The 23,277-nt window shown below is 34.7% G+C and overlaps 1 protein-coding gene across 6 annotated transcripts in view; it reads left to right on the forward strand.

Annotated features, from left to right (window-relative positions):
• ATF7IP (activating transcription factor 7 interacting protein) overlaps nt 1-23,277 on the forward strand; it is a 130,453-nt gene that overhangs the window by 40,207 nt on the left and 66,969 nt on the right. For 4 of the 6 annotated variants that reach the window (XM_077170151.1, XM_077170147.1, XM_077170149.1 and 1 more), the window contains exons 2-3: nt 12,364-13,946; nt 22,996-23,079. In XM_077170151.1, coding sequence (XP_077026266.1) covers nt 12,371-13,946; nt 22,996-23,079 — 1,660 coding nt within the window. In that variant the 5' untranslated portion in view covers nt 12,364-12,370. Of the gene's footprint in view, nt 1-5,573; nt 6,656-12,363; nt 13,947-22,995; nt 23,080-23,277 lie in introns of those variants that run through there. The other 2 variants (XM_077170152.1, XM_077170148.1) reach the window with 2 other exon arrangements.

The following is a 23,277-nucleotide window of genomic DNA, read 5'->3' on the forward strand; positions in this document are numbered from 1 at the left end:
GCCCTTTCACCACCCCTTCTAATGACCCCAGTTCTTGGCAAACACTGATCTACTTTCTATCTCTATAGATTTTCCTATTCTGAACATTTCATATAAATGAAATTATACAGTATGTGTCCTTTGTGAGTAGCCTCTTTCACTCAGCATGTTTTTATGTTATAAGGTTCATCCACACTGAAGCATTTCTCGTATGTTTTTCCCTTCTTAGGACCAAATATTACACCATGATGTGATATATATATACCATATTTTGTTTATGTATTTATCAGATGGTAGACACTAGGTTATTTGTACTTACTATAAGTAAGCTACTTATATAGGTAATGCTGCTATGAACATTTGTGTACAAGTTTTTGCATGTACTTGTATTTATATTTCTCTCGAGTATATTCATAGAAGTATAATTGCTATGTCATATGATAACTTTGTATTTAACATGTTGAGAAAACACTGGACATCTTTCCAAAGCAGATGCACCATTTTACAAACCTACTAGCATAGTATTAGGCTTCCAGTTTCTCTCCGTCCTCATCAAAGCTTGTTTTTCTCATCATTTTTGAATATCGCCATCTTAGTATGTGTGAAATGGAATATCATTATGATTTTGATGTGTATTTCCCTGATGGCTAATCATGTTGAGCATGTTTTCATGTGATTATTGGCCATTTGTATATCTTTGCTGAGAAATGTCTGTTTAGACCCTTTGTCTTTTTAAAAATTGGGTTGTCTTTCTATTATTGAATTGTAATAGTACTTTATATATTGTGGGTACTAAACCTTTGCAGGATAAATAATTTTCAATTTGTAAGTCTGAGTCAGTGTTTTTCAAGATTGTTTTGTCTATTCTAGGTCCCTTGCTTTTCCATATGAATTTTAAGTACATCTTGTTAATTTCTGCATAGCAGAGAGCTGGGATTTTGATAGGGATTGGCTTAAATCTGTAGATAAATGACTATAATATTATGTCTTTCCATTTATTTAGCTCTTTAATTACTTTGAACAGTGCTTTTTTGTTTTCATAGTAATTTTGCATTTCATTTATTATTTTTGATACTGCTATTGTTAAATAGAATTATTTTCTTAATTTGATTTGCATGTGGTACTTTGCAAGAGCAAAGAAAGAAATGAAATTTATTTTTGCATATCCTGCAACCTTACTATTCTTGTTTATTGGTTCTAATAGTTCTTCTGTAGGTTCCTTAGGATTTGCAACATAAAAGTTCATATCATCTGCAAATACAGATAGCTGTATTTCCTCTTTAGTTTGAATGCTTTTCTCTCATTTTCTTGCAATTGCTGTGGTTACAACTTCTGGTACAATTTTAAATAGAAGTGGTGAGAACTGGCCTCATTGTCTTGTTCCTTTTCTTAGGGTAGATGCATTCACCACTGATTAAGTTAGCTGTGGTTTTCTTAGATGGCATTTATCAGCTTGAGGAAGTTCCCTTCCTTTCCTAGTTTGTTGATTTAGTTCTGCTATTATTAATTCCTAATATAATTTAAGGTTATTGACTATTTAAGAAGCTGCTGGTAATACTATAGTGGCTTATATATAAACCAGTAAGTTGGTGAAATTAGGAAAGGAGTCTAATATCCTGACTCACTTACTGGCAAGTGGACCTTACCAATGACCTTAAATGACTTCTGCATTATCAAAGAGCTAGAGAAGAAAATTGCCGCCAATATTATGGTATACTTTATTATTCAACATGCTGATAAAGTACAACACCCTGTGGCAGCAAAATTTAAAGAATGAAATACATTAGAGTGCCTAGGCTAATGAAAATGGCTAAGTGCACTAGCTGTGGTTGTCCTTACCAAGTTAAAAATATTCTCTTTCCAATGGATTGCGTTGCAGTCATGTGGCTATTGATATATTAATTAAGATCACATAAAATTAAGTACTTGATTCCTGGCCCATGCACTTCCCAAAAAAGAAAAAAATTCAACAAATGGTCCTGCAATAGCGTGATAGTCACATGGAAACAGAATGATATGTGACTTCCACCATACAGCATACCCAAAAAAAAAAAAGTACAACTGTTTTCTTCACATTGTACAAGTGAGAGAGAATATGACTTGGTTTAGTGCCTTATTTAGAATTGCCCCTTGGTGTTAGTTTCTTTTTCCCCTTTCATGGTGTGCAGTTTAGTTAATTAAAAAAGGGGAGTCTAAAATACTTAAAAAGTATGAGATATATCTGAGAATGATAAACATTCTATTCAAAATGATGCTTATATGTTAGGAAGTGGAAGATGGAGAAGTAGGAGAATGCAAGCCAGTAGTGTTACACAGGGTGCTTTGTTTTTGTTTCCAGTGTTTTATTTCTTATCTGGGTTATAGACAGACAGGTAGTCATTATATTAGATTTTGTATTTTATTGTATAGTCTTAACTATTTCATAATGAGAAGTGAATTATTAAAGAGTTGTCTATATAATAGCCTGACACAAATGGAATAATATAAATTTTGATCTGAAACCTGACAAGCAGCCCGTCTAGTTTCTTCACTTTACAGGTCAAGAAAACAGATATCTAGAAAGTTGGATCTATCCTATGTTGAGTGTTGTATGGTAGAATATGATGTAGAACCTAGTTTTATTAATTCACAGATCTTTCTATTATGCCAAGCTTTTTAAAATTGGATATTTTAAAAGTGTAATAGATTGTATGCTAGTTCACAATTATCCCTACCTTTGCCATGTGGCTTGAAGTGTTTCCCCTTGGGAGGACTATACTTCCCTATATACCATTGATGTTTAACTTGGTATTTGACATTGGAATGAGAATGAAATGAAAGTGTTTTATACCATTTCTACGCCAAAGCTTTAAAGCCATTGAGTAAGTTTTCTATAGTTCAGCCATGTGTTCTTTTCCTTCTACCACAAGACCTAGATGGGGGGCCTGTTCCTTCAGCCTGTTTCTTGGAGTGAAGCAGAATATTATTAGCCAATAATTTTTTTGTTTTGTTACTGCATTATTGCCTCATGAAAACTGACTGATTTCTTCATTCTTTTTCCATAGGGTGGGCCAGTAAGAAAAGTAAGATATATTTTCTTGCATTTAAAGGTTTTACATCTTTTCCCTTTTATTAATTATTCTGGTATCTTTTTTGTTTTTATTTTTCATATGCTGTATAGAGGGGTCACATTTCATTCTTCCATGCCAGTATCTATTTGGGGTGTTTTAATTCAACCAAGAGAAGTATGAAAAAAATATTTGAGCAAATGGTTTCTTAAATTCCTGAAGAAATGTGTGGTCTTCTGTAACTTCATTCCCTGTTTGCATAGGTGGCAAATAGGATGAACTTTTGGGTGGGGTACTGATGGATAAGAGGAAAATTTGTTATGATTTGATAAATGTATTCTGAAATGGTATTTGTTGGATCAGATCAATTAGTTTTTTTTTTTTTTTTAACTTTTCTATTGTATAGTAAATTGTATATACAAAGCAAAGAAAGAAAAAGCAGTAGTTTTTTAAACACTCTTCAACAAGTAGTTACAGGACAGATCCCAGAGTTTGTCATGGGCTGCCATACCATCATCTCAGATTTTTCCTTCTAGCTGCTCCAGAATATAGGAAGCTAGAAGGCATAAATATTTTTTTTTATTGTCACAATCGATTTTTTTTTCTTTTTTGTGAAAAATAACATATATCAAAGAAGCAATAAATTTCAAAGCATGGCACCAAAATTAGTTGTAGAACATATTTTAGACTTTGACATGGATTACGGTTCCTCAATTTTAGATTTTTACTTCTAGCTGCTCTAAGGTACTGGAGACTAAATGAGATATCAATTTAATGATTCAGCAGTCATATTCATTTGTTAAATCCTATCTTTGTATAATTCCACCATCACCTTTGATCTTTCTGTCCCTCTCTTTAGGGGTGTTTGGGCTATTTCCATTCTAACATTTTCATATTGAAAGGGTCTGTCAGTAATATGGGGTAAGGAGATGAAATTATATGATATTCTGGAGAGGTTGGGTCATCTAGGTTTCAGTACTTATCTGGTCCAGGGACCCATCTGGAGGTTGTAGCTTTCTGGAAAGTTACTCTAGTGTGTGGAACCCTTATGGAATCTTATATATTACCCTAGGTGTTCTTTAGGATTGGCTGATATGGTCCAGATTGGGGTTTGGCAGGTTATGTATGATAGGTAGCAGTGTCTAACTGAAGCTTGCGTAAGAGTAACTTCCAGAGTACCTTCTCAACTATTTTGAATCTCTCTACCACCGATACTTTCTTAGTTATACTTCTTTTCTTCCTTTTTTTAAACAATCTTTTTAACATGGGCAAGCACTGGGAATCAAACCTGGGCCTCCGGCATGGCAGGTGAAAACTGCCTGCTTAGAACTGTGGCCCACCCACTTCATTTCTCCCTTTTGGTCAGGATGGAATTGCTGATCCAACAGTGCCAGGGCCAGATTCATCCCTGGGAGTCATCTTCCATGTCGCCAGAGAGATTTTCACCCCTGGATGTCGTGTCCCCCGTAAGGGGGAGGGCAAGGATTTCACTTGCAGAGTTAGGCTTAGAGAGAGTGAGGCCACATCTGAGCAACAAAAGAGGTCCTCCAGAAGTAATTCTTAGGCATACTTATAGGTATGCTAAGCATCTCCTCTACCTACAAAAGCTTCACAAGAGTAAGCCTCAAGATCTAGGGCATGGCCTTGATTTGGGTGTCCCTAATGTTTGACACAGTATCAGGGGATTCCCTGACGGTAAAATTTAATACTTCTATATTTTTTCTCCCATCCTTCAAGGGACTTTGCCAGTATTTTTTGATATCTGCTTAATGTACTCTAGGATACAGGCATTACAATTAGGCTACGTAGGATTAAAGGGCCTCTTTCTTATTCTGGGTTCCTTGTGTTTCAGTTGTTCAAATGAGCTATACAGATAGGTTGAGTTAGATTATGTGCTACAGAAAATTTTGGTTCCAGAACAAATAAACCTTTCTTCCTTTGGTCTCAAAGAGGATGTATGGTTCTAAAATACAGACGTTGTCTTCCTTACCCCAACCCAATTGGCTTCGTTCTTATCTCTAAATATCAGATTTTTTTATATATATATATAAAACAGCCTCTCAATCATTAAAAAAAAGGTTCAAAATGCATTTGGAAAAGTGATTTTTTAAGGTATCTAGTATTTTTTTCACATAGACTACCATAGCATTTCTCCAAACACAGCAGTTAGCGGAAGAATATGTTAGGCTTTAGTGACCATTGTGGTTTTGATGTAACCACAATTTCAGGAGTATGGTTTGCTCCAGTTTTGTCCAAGGTGTTGTTAGGAAAGATAAGCTAACCCTTTTTACTTGGTTACTGGTTTTTAAAAAAATGTTTTGGAGGATAGTCCATTCCATGCTTTGCTACTCCAGCTAGCAATATTAGTTGGTTGATGACCGGCAAAGGGGTTATTTGTTGAGGTATTAAATATTATGATCACTCAATTTATTGAATTTGTTAGTGTTAGTTGGATTAGGAATAGAGTTCACCAATTAGTTTTTTTTTTTTTTTAAGTGGTAGCTATTGATAGTATTTTTATGTGAATCAGTAGAAGAACCACTGCATAGTAAAAAGAATTAACTGTGAATGTCTCTGGATCTTCAAGTAGCAAACATTGCCAGTGCTTTGTGAGTCACTGAGAGAGAGAACTATAAAGTATATTCTACCAAAATTTCAAAAACAATGATTAGGAGAGATGACAAGATATTCAGTATTTAAGATATGATTTAAAACAATAATGCTAAATTATGTAAGCAGGCAAGTATCAAAAGTGGGTAAATCATTGTATTGTCAGACTTATCAGTCTTAAGGTCAGTGAACAGTGAAAACAGACTATTAGCATTTATTGCTTAAAGCACTGGTTATCCTCTGTGGTTTTGTTTTGCAGTAGTATTGCAGTTTCAACTGAGGATGAGGTGTCTAAGTAGAAGAGTTGCATTTCTAAAAAGACTGGGAATCATCAACATTCAGTGATTATTTAGAAGATCATTATTTAGTCAGGTTGACTTGACTTTTTTTAGTTTAAGCCATTAAACTGAAAACTAGATTTGGATAAAATTATTTTCAGCATTGCATTATTCAGAAAAAAGTGTACTAAATGTCATTAATAGCATAAATATAATAGGAGTGCCTGTGTGAAATATCAAGTCCACTTCAATAGTTTTGCTTCAAATTCTGCAGGGTTTTAAGTGTCTTTCATTAGCTATTCATAACTTCTAAGTAATAACGTATGTATATGTGTGTGTGTGTGTGTTGACCAAACAGCCCTGGTATCTCCTGTTTTGTTAGAGCTGTTCTTGGAAAGCAGTACATAACCTAGTTTATTTATTCAAAACAATATCATCATAGATCTGTTATTCAAAGAATTTTAGGGATATATTGCTAATATGTCTCAATTTCATTATTCACCTTTATTTTCACAGCATTTGGATTCCTGGTAGAGCACTTGCCCTCATCTGCTTCTCTTGTTGCTGGGCAAGGTTCCTGGTGCTTAAATCTGATTGGTGTGAGGCAATTACTGCTTTGAGCCAATCAAACAGTGAATTTCAGTTCTCTCACAGGACTGAAGCATTGAAGCAGCTGCTGATTTATTTTTCCTATGGGGAGATCATATAAACTAAGCATGGCTGCAGCAAACTGCCTCTTGGGTATGTTTGAAAAATTGTAAGGTTCATCTGTCACTGCAGGAGAAATAGCATTTATTTTTTGAACTTGTTTAATGAGAAATCTAATAGGTAGTGAATTTGAGAATAAATACATTCTGATGATAGAGTTCTTGTTTTTTAATAATAGTTTTAATATTTAAAGAACTGTAGAATGATGTAATGTAAGAAAAGTTACCCTTCGCTTTACACGAATATTTACTTAGTTACCCACACATTTGCTTTATTTCAGAAGAAAAGCTAATATAGCCTGTTTATACTCTTCTGCAAAAAAGAAACAGTTAAGAAAAAGGAAGTTGTAATTATATTTATAACATTTAATATAGCTTTTCCAGAAATAAGACATTTTAATTTCATTAGATGAATTAAACTAAGTCAGGTCAGTGTAGTAGACAACAAAACACTTTATAATGCTATCCACAGTAAATTTTAGGGTCCGAAAAACTATTAGCTTTTGGGATTCAAAATCTGTAGCAATAGTAGTAGGTGAGTATGAAAAGAATTTTCATTATTTAAGGTTTTGCTGGATTTTTATTTATAAATATTTATAACTATGTAGGCTACGGATTTTTTTTTTTTTTTTTTTTTGGTTTGTTTGAATTTTGCAGATTCTAAACCATTGTGAAGAAAACTATGTTTTGTTATGTATTGTCTTTGTTTAACTCATTCTCCAGGTAGGGAAAGGATTCATATTTCTGGAAAAAATTCATGAACATTTATTAAGGCACCATAAAGTAGCCTAAAAGATCTAATCTGATTTATTTGTGTATGTGGTATATTTAACACATATTGTATAGATTTAGTATTTTATGTGAACTGTGTTCTAGATTACTTATTTCAGACAAAGAACCACACTGAACTATTGCTATTTCAGGTTTTGTTTAACTAGATTTCTTTGACCTTATTTTCTGTCTCCTGTTGCTGGGCAGGAATCAGAGTGCTGGCTGCTGATTGGCTGAGTGTGTGAGCCACTCTTGAATAACCACTTATATTCTTGGGCTTTTTGAGCAGGCAGATTGTAGATTAAGACATAACAGCTTTTGGAAATACTGTACTTCCCTTTTTTGCTTTACAACTGTGATCTTTTTGCTAGAAAGAAGACTGAAAGGGTGGGTGGAGGCAAATGAAGCAGAAAAGAAGATAATGCTTTCACTTAAAGCATGAGAGATTCATTGGGCTTTTCTAAAAAATAATTTATCAAATATATGAAAAAATTTTCCAAGCTTCAAAGACTTATTTGAAGGGTAACACTCTTCTTTAATTATTTTAAATATAAATTCCTTTGGTGAAGATGGAAACCTGTGTTAATACTGTGGAAAGGAAGTTTTTTTGTTGGCAATATTTTCCTGGAGTTCTTGAATCTGAATATATAGAATAGGATCTTAAAAACATTTAAATTATGTCTTCCTCATGGAAAATATTTCCAGGACAAACTAGTTTATTCTTCCTAGGTACTTCAGACATTTTCTGCTGTAAATAGGCTTTTTCCTGTGAAAATAAATTGCTGTCATGTGAAAGTTTCATGAGTCTAGTATTGCCACCAAAAAGAAGTCAACATTTATTCTGTAGAATATTTCTTGAGTGGCATCATAGTTGCAGATGACAGTATTTCAAATGATACTTAGAAATTTTTTCTTCTGCTAGTATAGCCATAGAGACTTGTTTGCAGGTAACACACTCTTCTCTGAGAAGCCTCTTAAATGTACCCTGTTTATGCAAAATAGATTTCTAAAAACAGATTGCTGATTGGTTTGCACATGGCTGAACTAGTTTGAACTGGTTGTTCATGCTACTTCCTTATTGCTTTGTCTGTTTTTCATTGTGCGTAGAACCCACAAAAGACCTGGTAAATGGCTGTAGTGTGCTCCCTTGTGGATATAGGTGGTAGTTACGCTGCAATTTTTTGTGCAGTGCTTTTATTACTGAATTTAATGGCATTTTGTCAATAAAACCAGTTTGTATTATATTTATTTTTATTAAATATTAGAGGGGCCATCTGGTTTACATATTGCATATTCTGTTTCATAAACAAAATAGCAAAAGTAATCAGAGAAATTTGTCTGACTCTGTAGCTTATGCCTAAAAACATTAGTTTGAATATACATAGATGCATATGCTAACTTTTAAGTGGTAATGATGTGTAAGATGGTAACTTTTAAGCATTCACTATATTGAGTGCTTAATATATAGAATCTCGTTTAATTCTTACTACAGTTTTTTAAAGATAGCTGAAACTAAGATTTAGAAATGTTAGGCAGTTTACCTAGTGTCACACATTAATTATGTGGGAAAGCTGAAATTCAAACCCATGTCTCTAAAGAGCTTGCGTTTTTAATTGCGCTACTAAAAATTATGAAAAAATATATAACTTTTGTATTGTATAATATATCATGTATACAAAGCAAAGAAATAAAAAAGTAATAGTTCCTAAAGGACCCCTCAACAAGTAGTTACAGGACATATCCCAGAGTTTGTCACGGCTATCATTTGAGAAAATACATATTTTTAAAAGAATCTTTATTTTTAATGGAACCTAGTGATAACTAGTGATAACTGCCAGCCTATCCATATAACAACTGAAAAAATGCGGATATTAGATAAAAACCCCCAAAAATCGTGGTTTTGTGTTTGAAAATATTTGAAGGTTAATAGTATATCCCATATTATAAATTTAGTTATTTTGTATATTTGGAATTAGCAAATATACAAAAGTTACTACAGAATTTGCATTCTATCTTCTTAGTGGAAATTTTTTCAGTAAAGAGGAATAACTTTTGAAATAAGTAAAACAATATTGGAAAGTAGCCTTCTGAAAATTAAAAACTGTTCTTAATCATTCATGCCAATAGAGGAGGTAGAAGCATGAATAATAAAAAGTATAACATTCACATTTGGAAGACAAAAAAAAATGGTCAGAATAAACTTTTGCAGAACGTTAAAGCTTAGTCATAAATGTAATCTACGGGCAAAGGTTGCTGAAGAAAGAAGCTATTGCTTCTGGTAAAAGAGAGCTGTGTCATTTAAAATTATATGCCTACCCTCCCTCACACTCTAAATCAGCAACAACTGTCTGAATGGCACAGTTAACTGTTCTGTGTGAGATTGTGTATGTCCAACAGAACAACATGGCTTAGCTATCAGATCAGTTTATAAAATGGAGGCTTTGCTGTGAGCATCAGATAAATTCCCAAACGTCAGGGGCTGCTTTTTTTTTCCTTTCTCAAGCCAAAACAAAGCACTTGTCAGAGGAGTCAGGAAATTATCTTATGCATGTGTGTCTCTACCCACACCCTCCTCCCCATGCTGTTTGGAATCAAGTTTATTCGTCATTCATATGGTATTGATGCTGAGTGGATATCCATTATCAAAGCAATATTCCTACCTCCCGCACATCTTAACTGTAAAAGGACATTTGTTTTATTTCACTATTGATGGGTGACATGTTCTTTTTCTGGGACCAAATCTTTACTGTTCTTTTGCTTGTATTATTGCATTGGCCAGGTATTATCATAGCAATGGTGATAGAGAAAGAATATTCTTGTCTTGGCTCTGATCTTATTTTACCATTAAATATGATATTGTCCAGAGTTAGTTTCATATATACCCTTTATCAGATCAAGTTTCCTTTTTTTCTTAGTTGCCTCAGAGTTTTAATCATAAGTCATTGTTCACTTCTGCCAAATGAGTTAATATATCTTTTGTGATGATACTTTGTTTTTTTAACTTCTGTTTATGTGGTGAAGTATACTGTTTGATGTTTCAATGTGAAATCAATGAGCTTCACTTGGTTCTAATGTTATGTTTTAAAAAACATACTTTAAAATAATTCATAGATGAAAGAAAAAAATCAAGAAATATCTTGAATAGTAATGAAAATATGATGCATCAGAATGTAAGATGCAACAAAAGCAGTGCTTAGAGGGAAATTTATAGCTTTAAATGCATACATTAGAAAAGAGGAAGAAAGGAAAACTAGTCATCTGAAATGCAAGGAAAAAAATGATCAATTAAACCCTTTGCAAAAAGTAAGAGAATGCAAAGAATAAATATTAGAGCAGAAATCAGTGAAAATAGAAAGAAGATAATATAACAAAAAAATATCAGCAAAGATAAAAGTTCATTTTTCAAAAAAATAAAATCGATAAAACCCTAGCAAGGATTTTTTTGATACTACTGTCAAATAAAAAAAAAACACACAAATTACAGTGTCTTTTTTTTTTTTAGCCAACCTGCTTTCCTCCCTTTATTGCTAACAACTTGAGATGTAACTTATACATACAATTCACCCTTTTAAAGTGTGTAATTCAGTAATTCAGTAGTATATTCACAGAATTATGCAATGATCACCATAATCAATATTTCATCATCCTATAAGGAAACCCTCTATCATTTAAACAACTACCTAGCATTCCCCCTCTTACCCCCCCTCCTTCAGTCCTTGGCAACCACTAATTTACATTTTAACTATGAATTTGTCTATTCTGGACAAATCTTATAAATGGAATCATAAAATATGTGACTTCTATGCATGGCTTTTTTTCACTTGGTGGCTTTTTTCACTTGCCATAATGTTCTCAAGGTTCATGTTGTGACATGTATCAGTACTCCATTCTTTTTTATGGCCAAATGATATTATATGTGTATAAAATGACATTTTATTTTATCAGTTCACCAGTTGATGAACACACATGGGTTGTTCCCAGTTTTTGGCCATCATAGATAAAGTTGCTGTGAAACTCGTGTATGAGTTTTGTGTGGACATATGCTTTTCTTTCTCATGAGTATATACTTAGGAGTGGAATTCCTGCACAATATTTAGCATATTAACATACTGCCAGACTGTTTTCCAAAATGACTGTGCCGTTTAACATTCCTACCAGCAATGGATAAGAGTTCCAGTATCTCCACCTCCTCATCAACAGTTGTTTTTCTCTCTCTTTTTGATAATAGCCATTTTAGTAGGTCTGAAGTAGTATCTCATGGTTTTGATTTGCATTTTTCTGATGGTTAATGATATTGAGCATGTTCTTATGTACGTATTGGCTCTTTGTTGAAGTGTTTATTCAGATCCTTTGCCCACTTTAAGTTATTTTTATTATTGAGCTGTAACAATTCATTTAGTTTTGTGGATAATAATAGACCTTTATAGAACAGATGATTTGAAAATACTTTCTCCCAATTGTGTGGGTTCTTTCACTTTCTTGGTAATAATGTCTCGTTAATATGTCTACTGTTCTGTTAATCTGAACATCCCTGCTTGCAAATGAACCTTTCCTTACAAGTTCCTTAATTTTCTCTTTCCTTGTATCTGTGCTTCTTTTCCATTTCCCTCCTGCTTTCATTTTTAGACTTTCTTCATTTTCTTTGTTAACCAAATTATAAATCATCTATGTTTTAATGCTCATATATCTTTTCAGACTGTGAATTCCATTAGCTCAAGAATGAAAATTAGTCCCCCCTTTCCCCTTAATACTTCTTAGTAATTGATCTTCTGATGTGGAATACACTCTGTCAGTTTTGTGTTACATAAATGCAGTAAATATGAAAATGAACACCTCAAGGATTATGGTGTTTCCTGGGTGTCATTTTAAAATTTCATTAACTGGTGCTTGCTTTACTTGTAAGATCACGTTGTAATACATCTATCATTAGGCTTGAATTATTAAATTCTCTTTTTCTTTCTCTCTTTAAAGATTCAAAATGGATAGTATAGAAGAACCTCAGAAAAAAGTCTTTAAGGCTCGAAAGACAATGAGAGTGAGTGATCGTCAGCAGCTTGAAGCAGTATACAAGGTCAAAGAAGAACTGTTGAAAACTGATGTTAAGCTGTTAAATGGTAACCATGAAAATGGAGACTTAGACCCAACCTCACCTTTGGATAATATGGATTATATTAAAGACAAAGAAGAGGTGAATGGCATTGAAGAGCTTTGTTTTAACCCTGAAGAAAGTAAAACAGAATGGAAAGAAACAACTTGTATCCTAAATGTTAGTGTAAAAAACAAGCAGGATGATGATTTAAATTGTGAACCTTTGTCTCCTAATCATATAACTTCTGAACCAACCTCCAGACTGACCTCTGAACCAGCTTCTGGTGATATGGCTTCTGGTAACACAGCCTCTGGTGATCTGGCCTCTGGAGATTCAACTTCTAGATATCTAGCCTCTGGAGTACTGGCCTCCTGTGATCCCACCTCAGGTGATCCCACCTCAGGTGATTCTGCTTCTGGTGATCACCTCTCTGGTGAATCTGCCTCCAGTGAACCCACCTCCAGTGAACCCACCTCCAGTGAACCCACCTCTGGTGAACCTGCCTGTGATGAACCTGCATCTAATGAACCAGCTTCCAGTGAATCAGCCTGTGGTGAACTTCGCTCTAGTGAACTTGGCTCTAGTGAACTTGTCTTCAGTGAACTGGCCTCCAGTGAATCAGCCTCTGGTGAGCTAGGCTCTAGTGAACCAGCCTCTGGTGAACTAGGCTCTAGTGAACCAGCCTCTGGTAATCCAATCTCTGGAGCCCTAGCCTCTGATGATCCAGCTTCTGGTGAACTGGCCTCTGGTGAACTCACCTCCAAACTAGCCATTGATCACACCTTTGAACCAAGCTCTGTACCAGTTTGTGAACCAGTTCTTGAAACTGACAATACAGAGCTTAGTAGCAATAAAGATGATGTTTTTTTTGAAAAAAATAGGGATGATGAAAAATTAGACCAGATTCCAAGTAAGGATTCATTTGAAGAGAAAAATAAAAATGACAATAATACTGACATTAATGAAGAAACTATAGAAACAGATGATAGAATTGTTTGTTCAGATCTACTTCCTGAAAATGGAAAGAAGGTAGATGAAGATGCTGTGGCTCTTGGAGAAGAGGCTATATCTAGCAGTATGGAAGTTGACCAAGGTGAAAAGAATGAAGGTGAAAAATCTGCCGAACTTGGAGAAACCATTAATGAAAATATAGATGATGACAGAAATGAGAATATCTTAGAAAACACAGATTCTATGGAGACAGATGAAATCATTCCTATTTTGGAAAAGCTTGCTCCAGCTGAAGATGAACTTACTTGCTTTTCTAAAACTTCTCTTCTTCCAATTGATGAGACAAATCCTGATTTGGAAGAGAAAATGGAAGGTTCATTTGGTTCACCATCGAAGCATGAAAGTAGTGAGAGTTTGCCAAAAGAAGCCTTTTTAGTCCTCTCTGATGAAGAGGATGTTTCTGGTGAAAAAGATGAGTCTGAAGTTATATCACAAAATGAGACATGCTCTACAGGTTAGCAGTTATTTAAATTTTAAAGATTTTTATTAACTTTAATAAAAACGTAGTCTTACTATGTTAAAATGAGAAAAAGTTAAAAATGGCTGTAACTAGAAAGATCTCATACTTTGTAACTTTACTGAATTTAGAATTACCAAGTACCTATTCTGTAAGCAGCGTTGTGCTAAAAGAGAGGTAAAATATATGAACCTTTCCCGTAATGGGCTTGTCTAGAAATAGGGATAAGATGGAGTAACTATTTCGAGTAAGTACACAGTTGATCAAAGTCCTGATGATTGTTCTTTCTCAGTATCATTTAGCAACCAGATATCAGTGAGAATATATACAAAGACTGTTTTGTTTATTTCAAGTTTAATAAATCATATTTTCAGTTAATCTTCCCAATGAAATCTGATTCTTAAATATCTTTTGTCTAGATATTGGCAACCACAATTGCCTGAAGTCAGAAATCCTGAAACCAGATTATCCATTTGTTAAAGGTTTTTTTAATCTGTTTGATTCCTCAGCCCTCTTGATTCTACCCATCTTCTTCCCTTTCTCCCGCTCTTCTGAATGGTCTTTGTATACTCAAATCTTTTGTTTGGTTGTATTCTTTCCATTTATTAGACCCCAATTACCCTATATACCTTTATATGAAAGATGTAGAAAGTTCATGCCTCCATCACCCATCACTTTTATTTCCCCATAGAAAAAGGAGAGCCTGAGAAAATTCCTACTTTGCTTTCATTATCAAGCTCAAACATAGGAAACCTTTTTAGGTCTCTTCAGACTAGCATGAATATCTTTATATTTCCATTGTATCACATTCTCTTAGACTAAAAGTTCCATGAGAGAAGTGATCTTTCTAGCATCTGGTTGTTGGTTTCTTCAAAGCAAAAAAAAAAAAAAAAAAAGGCAGACCTATATCATACTATACTACCTTTGGAGGGAGAGATTTATTTTCTCTTATTAAAAGCTGATTTCATTTCCAAAGAGCATTTGTTCCTTCACTACACCTTTTAGAGGGACAGGACAGCCTCTTGATTCTGGGGATTTAAAGATAAAATTCAGTACTTGTCCCCAGTATGCAGACAATAATTAAATTCCAGGCCATTAAATATAATGAAATGAATAATACATTGGTATTCTGGGAAATTTGAGAAGGGTGATTTCATACAAGCACGTGGTATCTCCATCCTTCTATTTTCTCAAACCAAAACTTTGGAGTCATTATTTGTCTCCTACCCCAAGTCATCCAGTCTATCAGGAAATCCTGTTGGGTCTACCATTCGAACAGGTCTCGAATCCAATCTCTTCTTATCATCTTAACTGCTATCACTCCTGCTCTGAGCCAGCAGGCCAAAAAGTGCCTGGCACATAGTAAAGTGCTCATTAAATATTCATAGAGTGAATGAATGATTTTTAATATAAGAAATATATCATGAAGGACCTTGGTTACAATGCTAAAGCAGGCACTTGAAGCACCTGGAAACCATTGGAGGATTATAAACAAAAGAAAGAAAATTTGTATTTTGAAAGATAATAGTTTTTAAGGTGAACTTCACTTATTTATTCAACAAGCATTTATATAGAGATTGGCATTGTGCAAGAACTTAAAAAAGCCTTATAGCATTCTATGTAAGACAGTCGCAGCAAATTGAAGTTTATAATTTAATGAGTACATTTTACCTTTATTTTAGAATCTTGGGATTGGAGACAATCCCACACAATGCTGTTAAAAGCAGAGTGATGAATATTAATACATTGATATGGCATACTTTGAAGATTCAAAGTTGGTTTTACTTTTGGTTCCTTGCCTTTTGACTTTTATATGATGGTATTCTGTTAGTAAGGTAAGTTTGGTGATGGATTTAATTCATTAACTGTTAACTAAACTTTTATTTTATGTGTGTTTTGCTCTCCTTTCTAAAGAACATTTTGCATATAGTTGGCTACAGTGTGAATTATACGTTGGTTCTTAGACTATATACTATTCTCTTCACATGGCAGCAGAATTTGTTGCATGCTGTTTGTGTTGATATGCACATGCTTAGGTGATAGTTTAATCAATTTCTTTATTGTTAGCCAAGTTTAATATGTTCAGAACACAAAATTGTTAACTGAAGTACTTTCGTCTGGCTCTTTCCTCTAGCTACTAAACAACTATGTGCTGTACTAGTAGCACATAAATCTGTTATTTCAGGCCCTTCTTTAGTGTATTTGGTTGTTTGTTTGTTTTTAAATATTTGTATTGAAAAGTACCCACACACGTAAACGATCTAAACATAATATACAGTCAGTGTTTCCCAATATTACCACATAGTTATATATTCTTTACCATGATCAATATTAGAACACTTGCATCACTCCAGAAAAAGAAATAAAGAAGAAAAATGAACTCATATATCCCATGGCCCTTATCCCTCCTTCTCATTGACCCACAGTATTTATTTATTTATTTATTTTATTTTTATTGACAAAAATGAACAACATGCAACACGAACATTCTTAACATTTGAACATTTCATTCAGTGACTCACAGTATCATCACACAGTTGTATATTCATCACCATGATCACCTCCTAGAACATTTGCATCACTCCAGAAAAAGAAACAAAAAAGAAAAAACTCATACATACCATACCCCCTCTCCCTCCCCCCATCAACCACCACTATTTTCATCTACCCAATATATTTTAACCTTTGTTCCCCCTATTTTTTTCCTATACCCTTTACCGCTTCCTTTCATTGATCACTAGTATTTCAATCAACTCTATTTTAATATTTGTTCCATCTGTTATTTATTTTTAATCCACGTTTTACTCATCTGTCCATACTGTAGACAAAAGGAGCAACAGACACAAGGTTTCGCTATCACGCAGTCACATTGCGAAAGCTACACATCATCATGCAATCATCCTTAAGAAACATGGCTACTGGAAAACAGCTCCACTGCCTCAGGCACTTCCCCCCAGCCTCTCCAATATACCTTAAACCAAGAAGGAAGATATCTATATAATGCGCAAGAACAACCTCCAGGACAACCTCTGGACTCTTTTAGTGTTTTTGTTTTAAATGTGTACAGGTCTGGATGGGTATTAGCTGCAAAGCAAAAAATGAGAGCTTTCAGGATGCAAATAGAAAAACTCTTTTAATTTTACCAGAAAGTAAGAAAGGCCTAAAATAGCATTGCAGGTATACCTCAGTAGGTCCTGAGACATTATTGTATTATGTATAGTAATACATATTGTATTATGCATATCAGTTACTATACTGTATATGTAACTGATACTCATGAAATGGATAAAATCATAGTTTAAGAAGGCAAGGAAAATAAAGATTTCTCTCTCAGGTAAGTTCAGAAACATTAGAGAAAGTACACATATTAGTCACGTCATCCATGTAACAGAGCCACATTTTTTCCATCAACCAAACATTCTTTAGCTGCTGTCCCATCATCTCCTTCCTCTTCCAGAGCCAATCTTCCAAGTTATGTTAACAAAGATACTGTTTCTTCAGCCTACTGGGTTTTATTTCCATCTTGCCAGTCACTGGTTGTTCTCAGTGAGGTGACATTGGTGCCCATGTTAAATCCAGGGGGATATTTATTTCTTTTGTCTTTTATGTTCTTTCATCTTTGGAAGACCGTTTCTCCCTCTTGATCTTGTTCTTTAGCTTTTGAATTAGTTTCATTCTCCATGTTTTCTTCTCATCCCCTTTCATTCCATTTCTGGTGTCTCTCCCTTTACTTGCTTTTTTTATTATTCCTATTAAGATTTTTGTCTGTTTTAGAGTAAATCAGGTTTTACATTAAACTCTGGCATACGTTCTTTTCAGGTTATGTATCATTTTAAAATGTGTTGTGGTTGCTTGTTTTAGCCCTTGTTCGTTGGATCTTTAAGGTAAGTAAGATGAACATTGAAAGGATGTTAATGAGGATAATTGCATGGGAATAGAACTAAAAAGAAAAGGTAGAAAACTTTTGTTTTAGGTTAGTAGTGATAGTATTAACATGGTTTTAGTCAATGGAAATTTACTCATAATTTGTTGTCACTGTCTATTGTGTTTGGCTAAAATTCTGTATCATCACAACCCATTTATATTATCTATTTTTTATGTATTTGGCTTTTCTTTGTGAAACCTCTTATTCCTGTACATTGGTATGTGAGTTGCATTTTCCTTTTCAGAGGTGGGGAAGACATTCCCTTGGAAGGGAGCGTATATAGGAAGATGGCCAATTTCAATGAGTATTGTTTCCTGAGTTAGGTATATAAGTAGATTTCAGGGTGGAGGCCTGGACAGAAGAGAAAAATTTAAGAGTAGACAGCATATAGATATTAGTTGAAGTCCTATGATTAGATGAAGTCACAGAGTGAGTAGAAATAGAGGTCTAAGGACTGAGCTCTTTGTATTCCAGTGTTCGGAAGTTAGGGAAATAAGGAAGAGCCAGCAAAGGAGACCTAGAAAGAGCAGCTCCTGAGATAGGGAGAAAGCCAGAGATTGTGGTGCCTTAGAAGTCAAGTAAAGGTAATGCTTCAATGAAGGAATGATTAACTAGACTGTATTTACTCTTATCAAGTGGAGCTGTGTTAAAGCAAGATGATAAACATATCTAACTACCTGGAGATAATTGGTGACCTTGACAAAACCAGTTTTGAAGAATGGTGGAGTTCAAAGCCTGATGGGAATTTGGTTTAAGAGACAGTGGGAGGGGAGGAATTGAAGACAATAAAATATAGACAACTATTTTTTTGTTTGAGTTTCTTCTTTGCCCATTTTTCTAATGGGTATATTGTCTTCAATTAATTTATAGGAATTTTTTGTTTTGTTTTAAAAATTCTTGTGGTGCCAGTAATCTAAGATAGGGTATTGACAGACTAGCCTGTGGACCTTGTTTTTTGCAGATAAAATGTTATAGGAAGATAGTCACACCCACTCATTTACATCTTACTTTATTGTTTGTGGTTAATTTCTGCCATGGTGATAGAGTCGTGACAGAGTATGTGGCCCACAGATCTGAAGTATTTACTGTTTGGCCATTTACAGAAAAAATGTGAGCATATTTTGTCCATATTTCCTCAGAATAAAGTTTTTTTGTTTTGTTTTGTTTTTGCATGGGCAGACACTGGGAATCGAACCCCAGTCTCTGGCGTGGCAGGTGAGAATTAGAATAAAGTTTTATAAAGTACAGTTCTGAAAATGGGGAATACCCTAAAATAGAGTCTGTCTTTTTATCTTCTACGGCATACTTTTTCCACCTTTAGTTAACATAGAACTTTATTCAGATACAGCATATATCAGCATCTAATTTGTCTAAGCTCTTTCCCGCAAGTTTTTTTTAGGGTTACCAAAGTCATAAGATCTGGTATCTGCCCTTAGTGAGCTCACTTTCTAGCAGGGTTGAATGGAAAGAATACTACAAATAGAACTAAATGTGAGAACTTCCCAAATTGTGATGAGGCTGTACCCAAGAAGACCAGATGATTGGTAATAGGAACTATCTGTGAATGAGGACAGATTCTCTTAGAAAGAAAAAAAAGACATTGTTAACCTGGAATATTTAGATGTGTTTCAGGATTATTTAGGAGAAGATTCAGGATTATTTAGGAACCACCTGAATTGTATATAAAAATGCCTGAATGTATGGGCCTTCATTTATTATTCTGTGCTTGTCAAGGAGGATCACTTTCAGATTCTCAAGAGACTTTATGAGTAAAAAAAAAAAATTAAATATAGGACTTTTCTTTGTAGAATTTATTAATACCATTTTCCTTATGTCGAATTGTTTCCATTATACAAAGTTCTAGCATAAATTTAATTTTTTTCATTATTCTAAAATCCCAATAAATGTTTTAAGTGTTGGGTCAGTCATGTTTTTTAGGCATATCTGGGAAAGTGAGAATTGGGTGACACTAGTTGGTTTTTGAGTAAGATGAAGTAAAATTAATCTAAGCTTGACCTGTCTGTTTTCTAGTCCTTGCATTCAGTTTTTTTGGTATATACCTAGGAGTAGAATTGCTGGATCATATGGTAATTCTGTGTTTAACCTTTTGAGGAACATTTGAATTGTTTTTGCTGTGGCTATGCCACTTTCCATTCCTACCAACACTGTACCTAAGGTTGCTATTACTTGTCATCCTTGTCAGCCTTTGTTATTTTCTGCTTTTTTTTCTTTTTTAAATAACTTTTTTGGTAGGTGTGAAATGGTTTTGATTTGTATTTCCCTAGTAGCTAATGATATTGACCAGCTTTTCATGTGTTGATTGGCTGGCCATTTGTATACTGTCTTTGGAAAAATGTCTGTTCAAGTCCTTACCCCTTTTTTTTTTATTTTTAACTTTTTTTATTGTATAGTATAATATATATACAAAGCAAAGAAATAAAAAAGCAATAGTTTACAAGACACCCTTCGACCAGTAGATACAGGACAGATCCCAGAGTTTGTCATGGGCTACCATAAGATCCTCTCAGATTTTTCCTTCTAGCTGCTCCAGCATATAGGAGGCTAGACAGCTTAAATATTTTTTTATCATCACAGTAGACTTTTTCCCTTCTTTTTTTGTGAAAAATAACGTATATCCAAAAAAGCTGAATTTCAAAACATAGCACCACAATTAGTTGTAGAACATATTTCAGAGATTGACATAGGTTACAATTCCACAATTTTAGGTTTTTCTAGCTGCTCTAAAATACTGGAGACTAAAAGAGGTATCAATTTAATGATTCCACATTCATATTCATTTGTTAAATCTTATCTTCCCTGTAAAACTCCACCATCACCTTTGATCTTTCCATCCCTGTATTTAGGGGTGTTTGGCCTATGGCACTTCTGAATTTTCATATTGGAAGGGTTTGTCACAAATATGGGGCAGGGAGATAATGTACTGGAGAGGCTGGGCTAGATTTCAGAACTTATCTGGACCAGGGACACATCTGGAGGTTGTAGGTTTCAGGAAAGTTACTCTAGTGCATGGAACTTTTGTGGAATCTTATATATTACCCTAGGTGTTCTTTAGGATTAGCTGTAATGGTCCTGGTGGAGGGTTGACAGGTTATGATAGGTAGCAAGGTCTAACTGAAGCTTGCTTAAGAGCCACCTCCAGAGTAGCCTCTCAACTCTATTTGAACTTTCTCTGCCACTGACACTTTGTTAATTACACTTCTTTCCCCCCTTTTGGTCAGGATAGAATTGTTGATCCCACGGTGCCAGGTCTGGATTCATCCCTGGGAGTCATCTCCCATGTCTCCAGGGAGACTTTCACCCCTGGATGTCATGTCCCACGTAGAGGGGAGGGCAATAATTTCACTTTCAGAGTTGCTTAGCCCATTTTTAAATTGGGTTGTTTGTCTTTTTGTTGCTGAGTTGTGGGAATTCCTTGAATGTTTTGGACATCAAACCCTTATCAGATACATGGTTTCTGAATATTTTCCCCATTCTGTTGATTGTCTTTTCACCTTTTTGGTTGTGAAATATAACGTATATACCCAAAACAATAAATTTCGAAATACATTGTATGTAACAAGTAGTTATAGTACAGATTTTAGAGTTTGGTATGGATTACAGTTCACCATTTTAGCTTTTTCCTTCTAGCTGCTCCAAGACACTGGAAACTAAAATATCAATAAAACAATTCAGCACTCATACTCATTTGTTAAATCCTATCTTCTTTGTTATAACTACTCCAACTCCTTTGAGCTTTCTCCCAGTCTTTAGAAGTATTTGGACTATGCCCATTCTAACTTTTCCATGTTTAAAGGACTGTCTATCATATGGGATAGGGAGATAGAACTAATTGACATTCTGGAGAAGCTGGGAGCTCTGGGTTTCAGGGCTTATCTGGTCTAAGAACCCACCTGAAAGTTGTAGGTTTCTATAATGTAACCATAATCCATGGAAGTTTTGTAGAATCTCACATAGAACCCTAGGTGTTTGTTCTTTAGGGTTAGCAGGAATGGTTTTGGTTGGGGTTTGGCAGAGCATGGTAAATAGCAATATCTAGCTGAAGTTTGCGTAAGTGTAGCCTCCAAAGTAGCCTCTGAACTCTTATTTGAACTCTCTTAACCACTGTACGTTATTTTGTTACAATTCTTTTCCCTCATTTGGTGAGGCAGGCATTGTTGATCTCTTGGTGCCAGGACCAGGCTCACCCCTGAGATTTTCACTTTCTTTTTAATGGCCTTTGAGGCACAAAAGTTTTTGATTTTGAAAACGTCTAATTCATTTTATTCTTTTGTTACTTGAGCTTTTGGTGTAAAGTCTGAAATTCATTGCCTAATACCAGGTCCTGAGTGTATCTCCCTATATATTTTTTTCTGAACTTTATACTTTCAGTTCTTTAGGTCATTGACCCATTTTGAATTAATTTTGTGTATAATGTGAGGTTTGGCCATTAGTTTTTAGCAGTTCATTCTTCCTTTTTATTCCCTAAGTTCCACACTTGGGGACTCTGCTTTCATAAAGGAATATTAAGTAGATAGTTAATGGAAATGAAAAGTACAATGAAGTGTTTTGAATTCCAGTGGAAGTAATATTTCTGAAAGGCAAACTCACCAGGAGCGAGGTGGGACAAGGAGTTCAGGCAGAGGCTTTATTTCAGGGAAAAACAGAGCCACCCGGGCAGCGTTTCAAGAGAGAGAGAAACGGCTGCACTGAGGTGGCAGGATATAGGGTTTTTATGGCTTTTGGATTAGGGTGTTGAGGGTAAGGTTTAGGTAGGTCTCATTTGGCTAGTTTTCAGAAATAGGGGGCTAAGTTAGGAGTTTGCAGCTTTCCATTGGTAAAGTTTAAAATTTAAACGCTACGTTAAGCATGCAGGGTTGTAAGTGCCAGAGGGCCAATAGTGTAAGGGCAGTTAGTTGACTCAGGAAAGCATCTGCCAGAGGGTAAAGGCTGAGTAATGGGAGGTTATCACAAGAGGGCAGCTCTTGGAGGGTGAAGGATATGCCGGGTTGGCCCGGATTGGGGTGAGAGCTTTCTGAAATATTTGCGGGGGGTAGGTTACATCCTGGGGTAAGGCATCCTGTCCTCCAAGCCTAACAATTTCCCCTTCTGTTTTTGTTACAGCAGAAGTAGAAAGTAATGAAAAGATTAGCAAACCTGAGGAAGAAGGGGAAGTAATACGTGAAGAAGAAGAAAGACCTGAGAAAAGTATGCATGTACAAACTGAACTACTTTGAAAAATAATAATAGTTCACTATTTCTGACTTTAAGGCCATGGAATACACCTTTCTGCCCATTAGATGATTGTAGAATGTAGCAATTTAAGTGAATCATAATTAAATAATTTTGTTGGTGGCTAACTTAGGGGTCTTTCAAAGAATTCATTATTTCATATAGTGAATCTTT

This window comes from Tamandua tetradactyla, chromosome 7 (assembly GCF_023851605.1).
Source record: "Tamandua tetradactyla isolate mTamTet1 chromosome 7, mTamTet1.pri, whole genome shotgun sequence".
NCBI classification, from domain to species: Eukaryota; Metazoa; Chordata; class Mammalia; order Pilosa; family Myrmecophagidae; genus Tamandua; species Tamandua tetradactyla.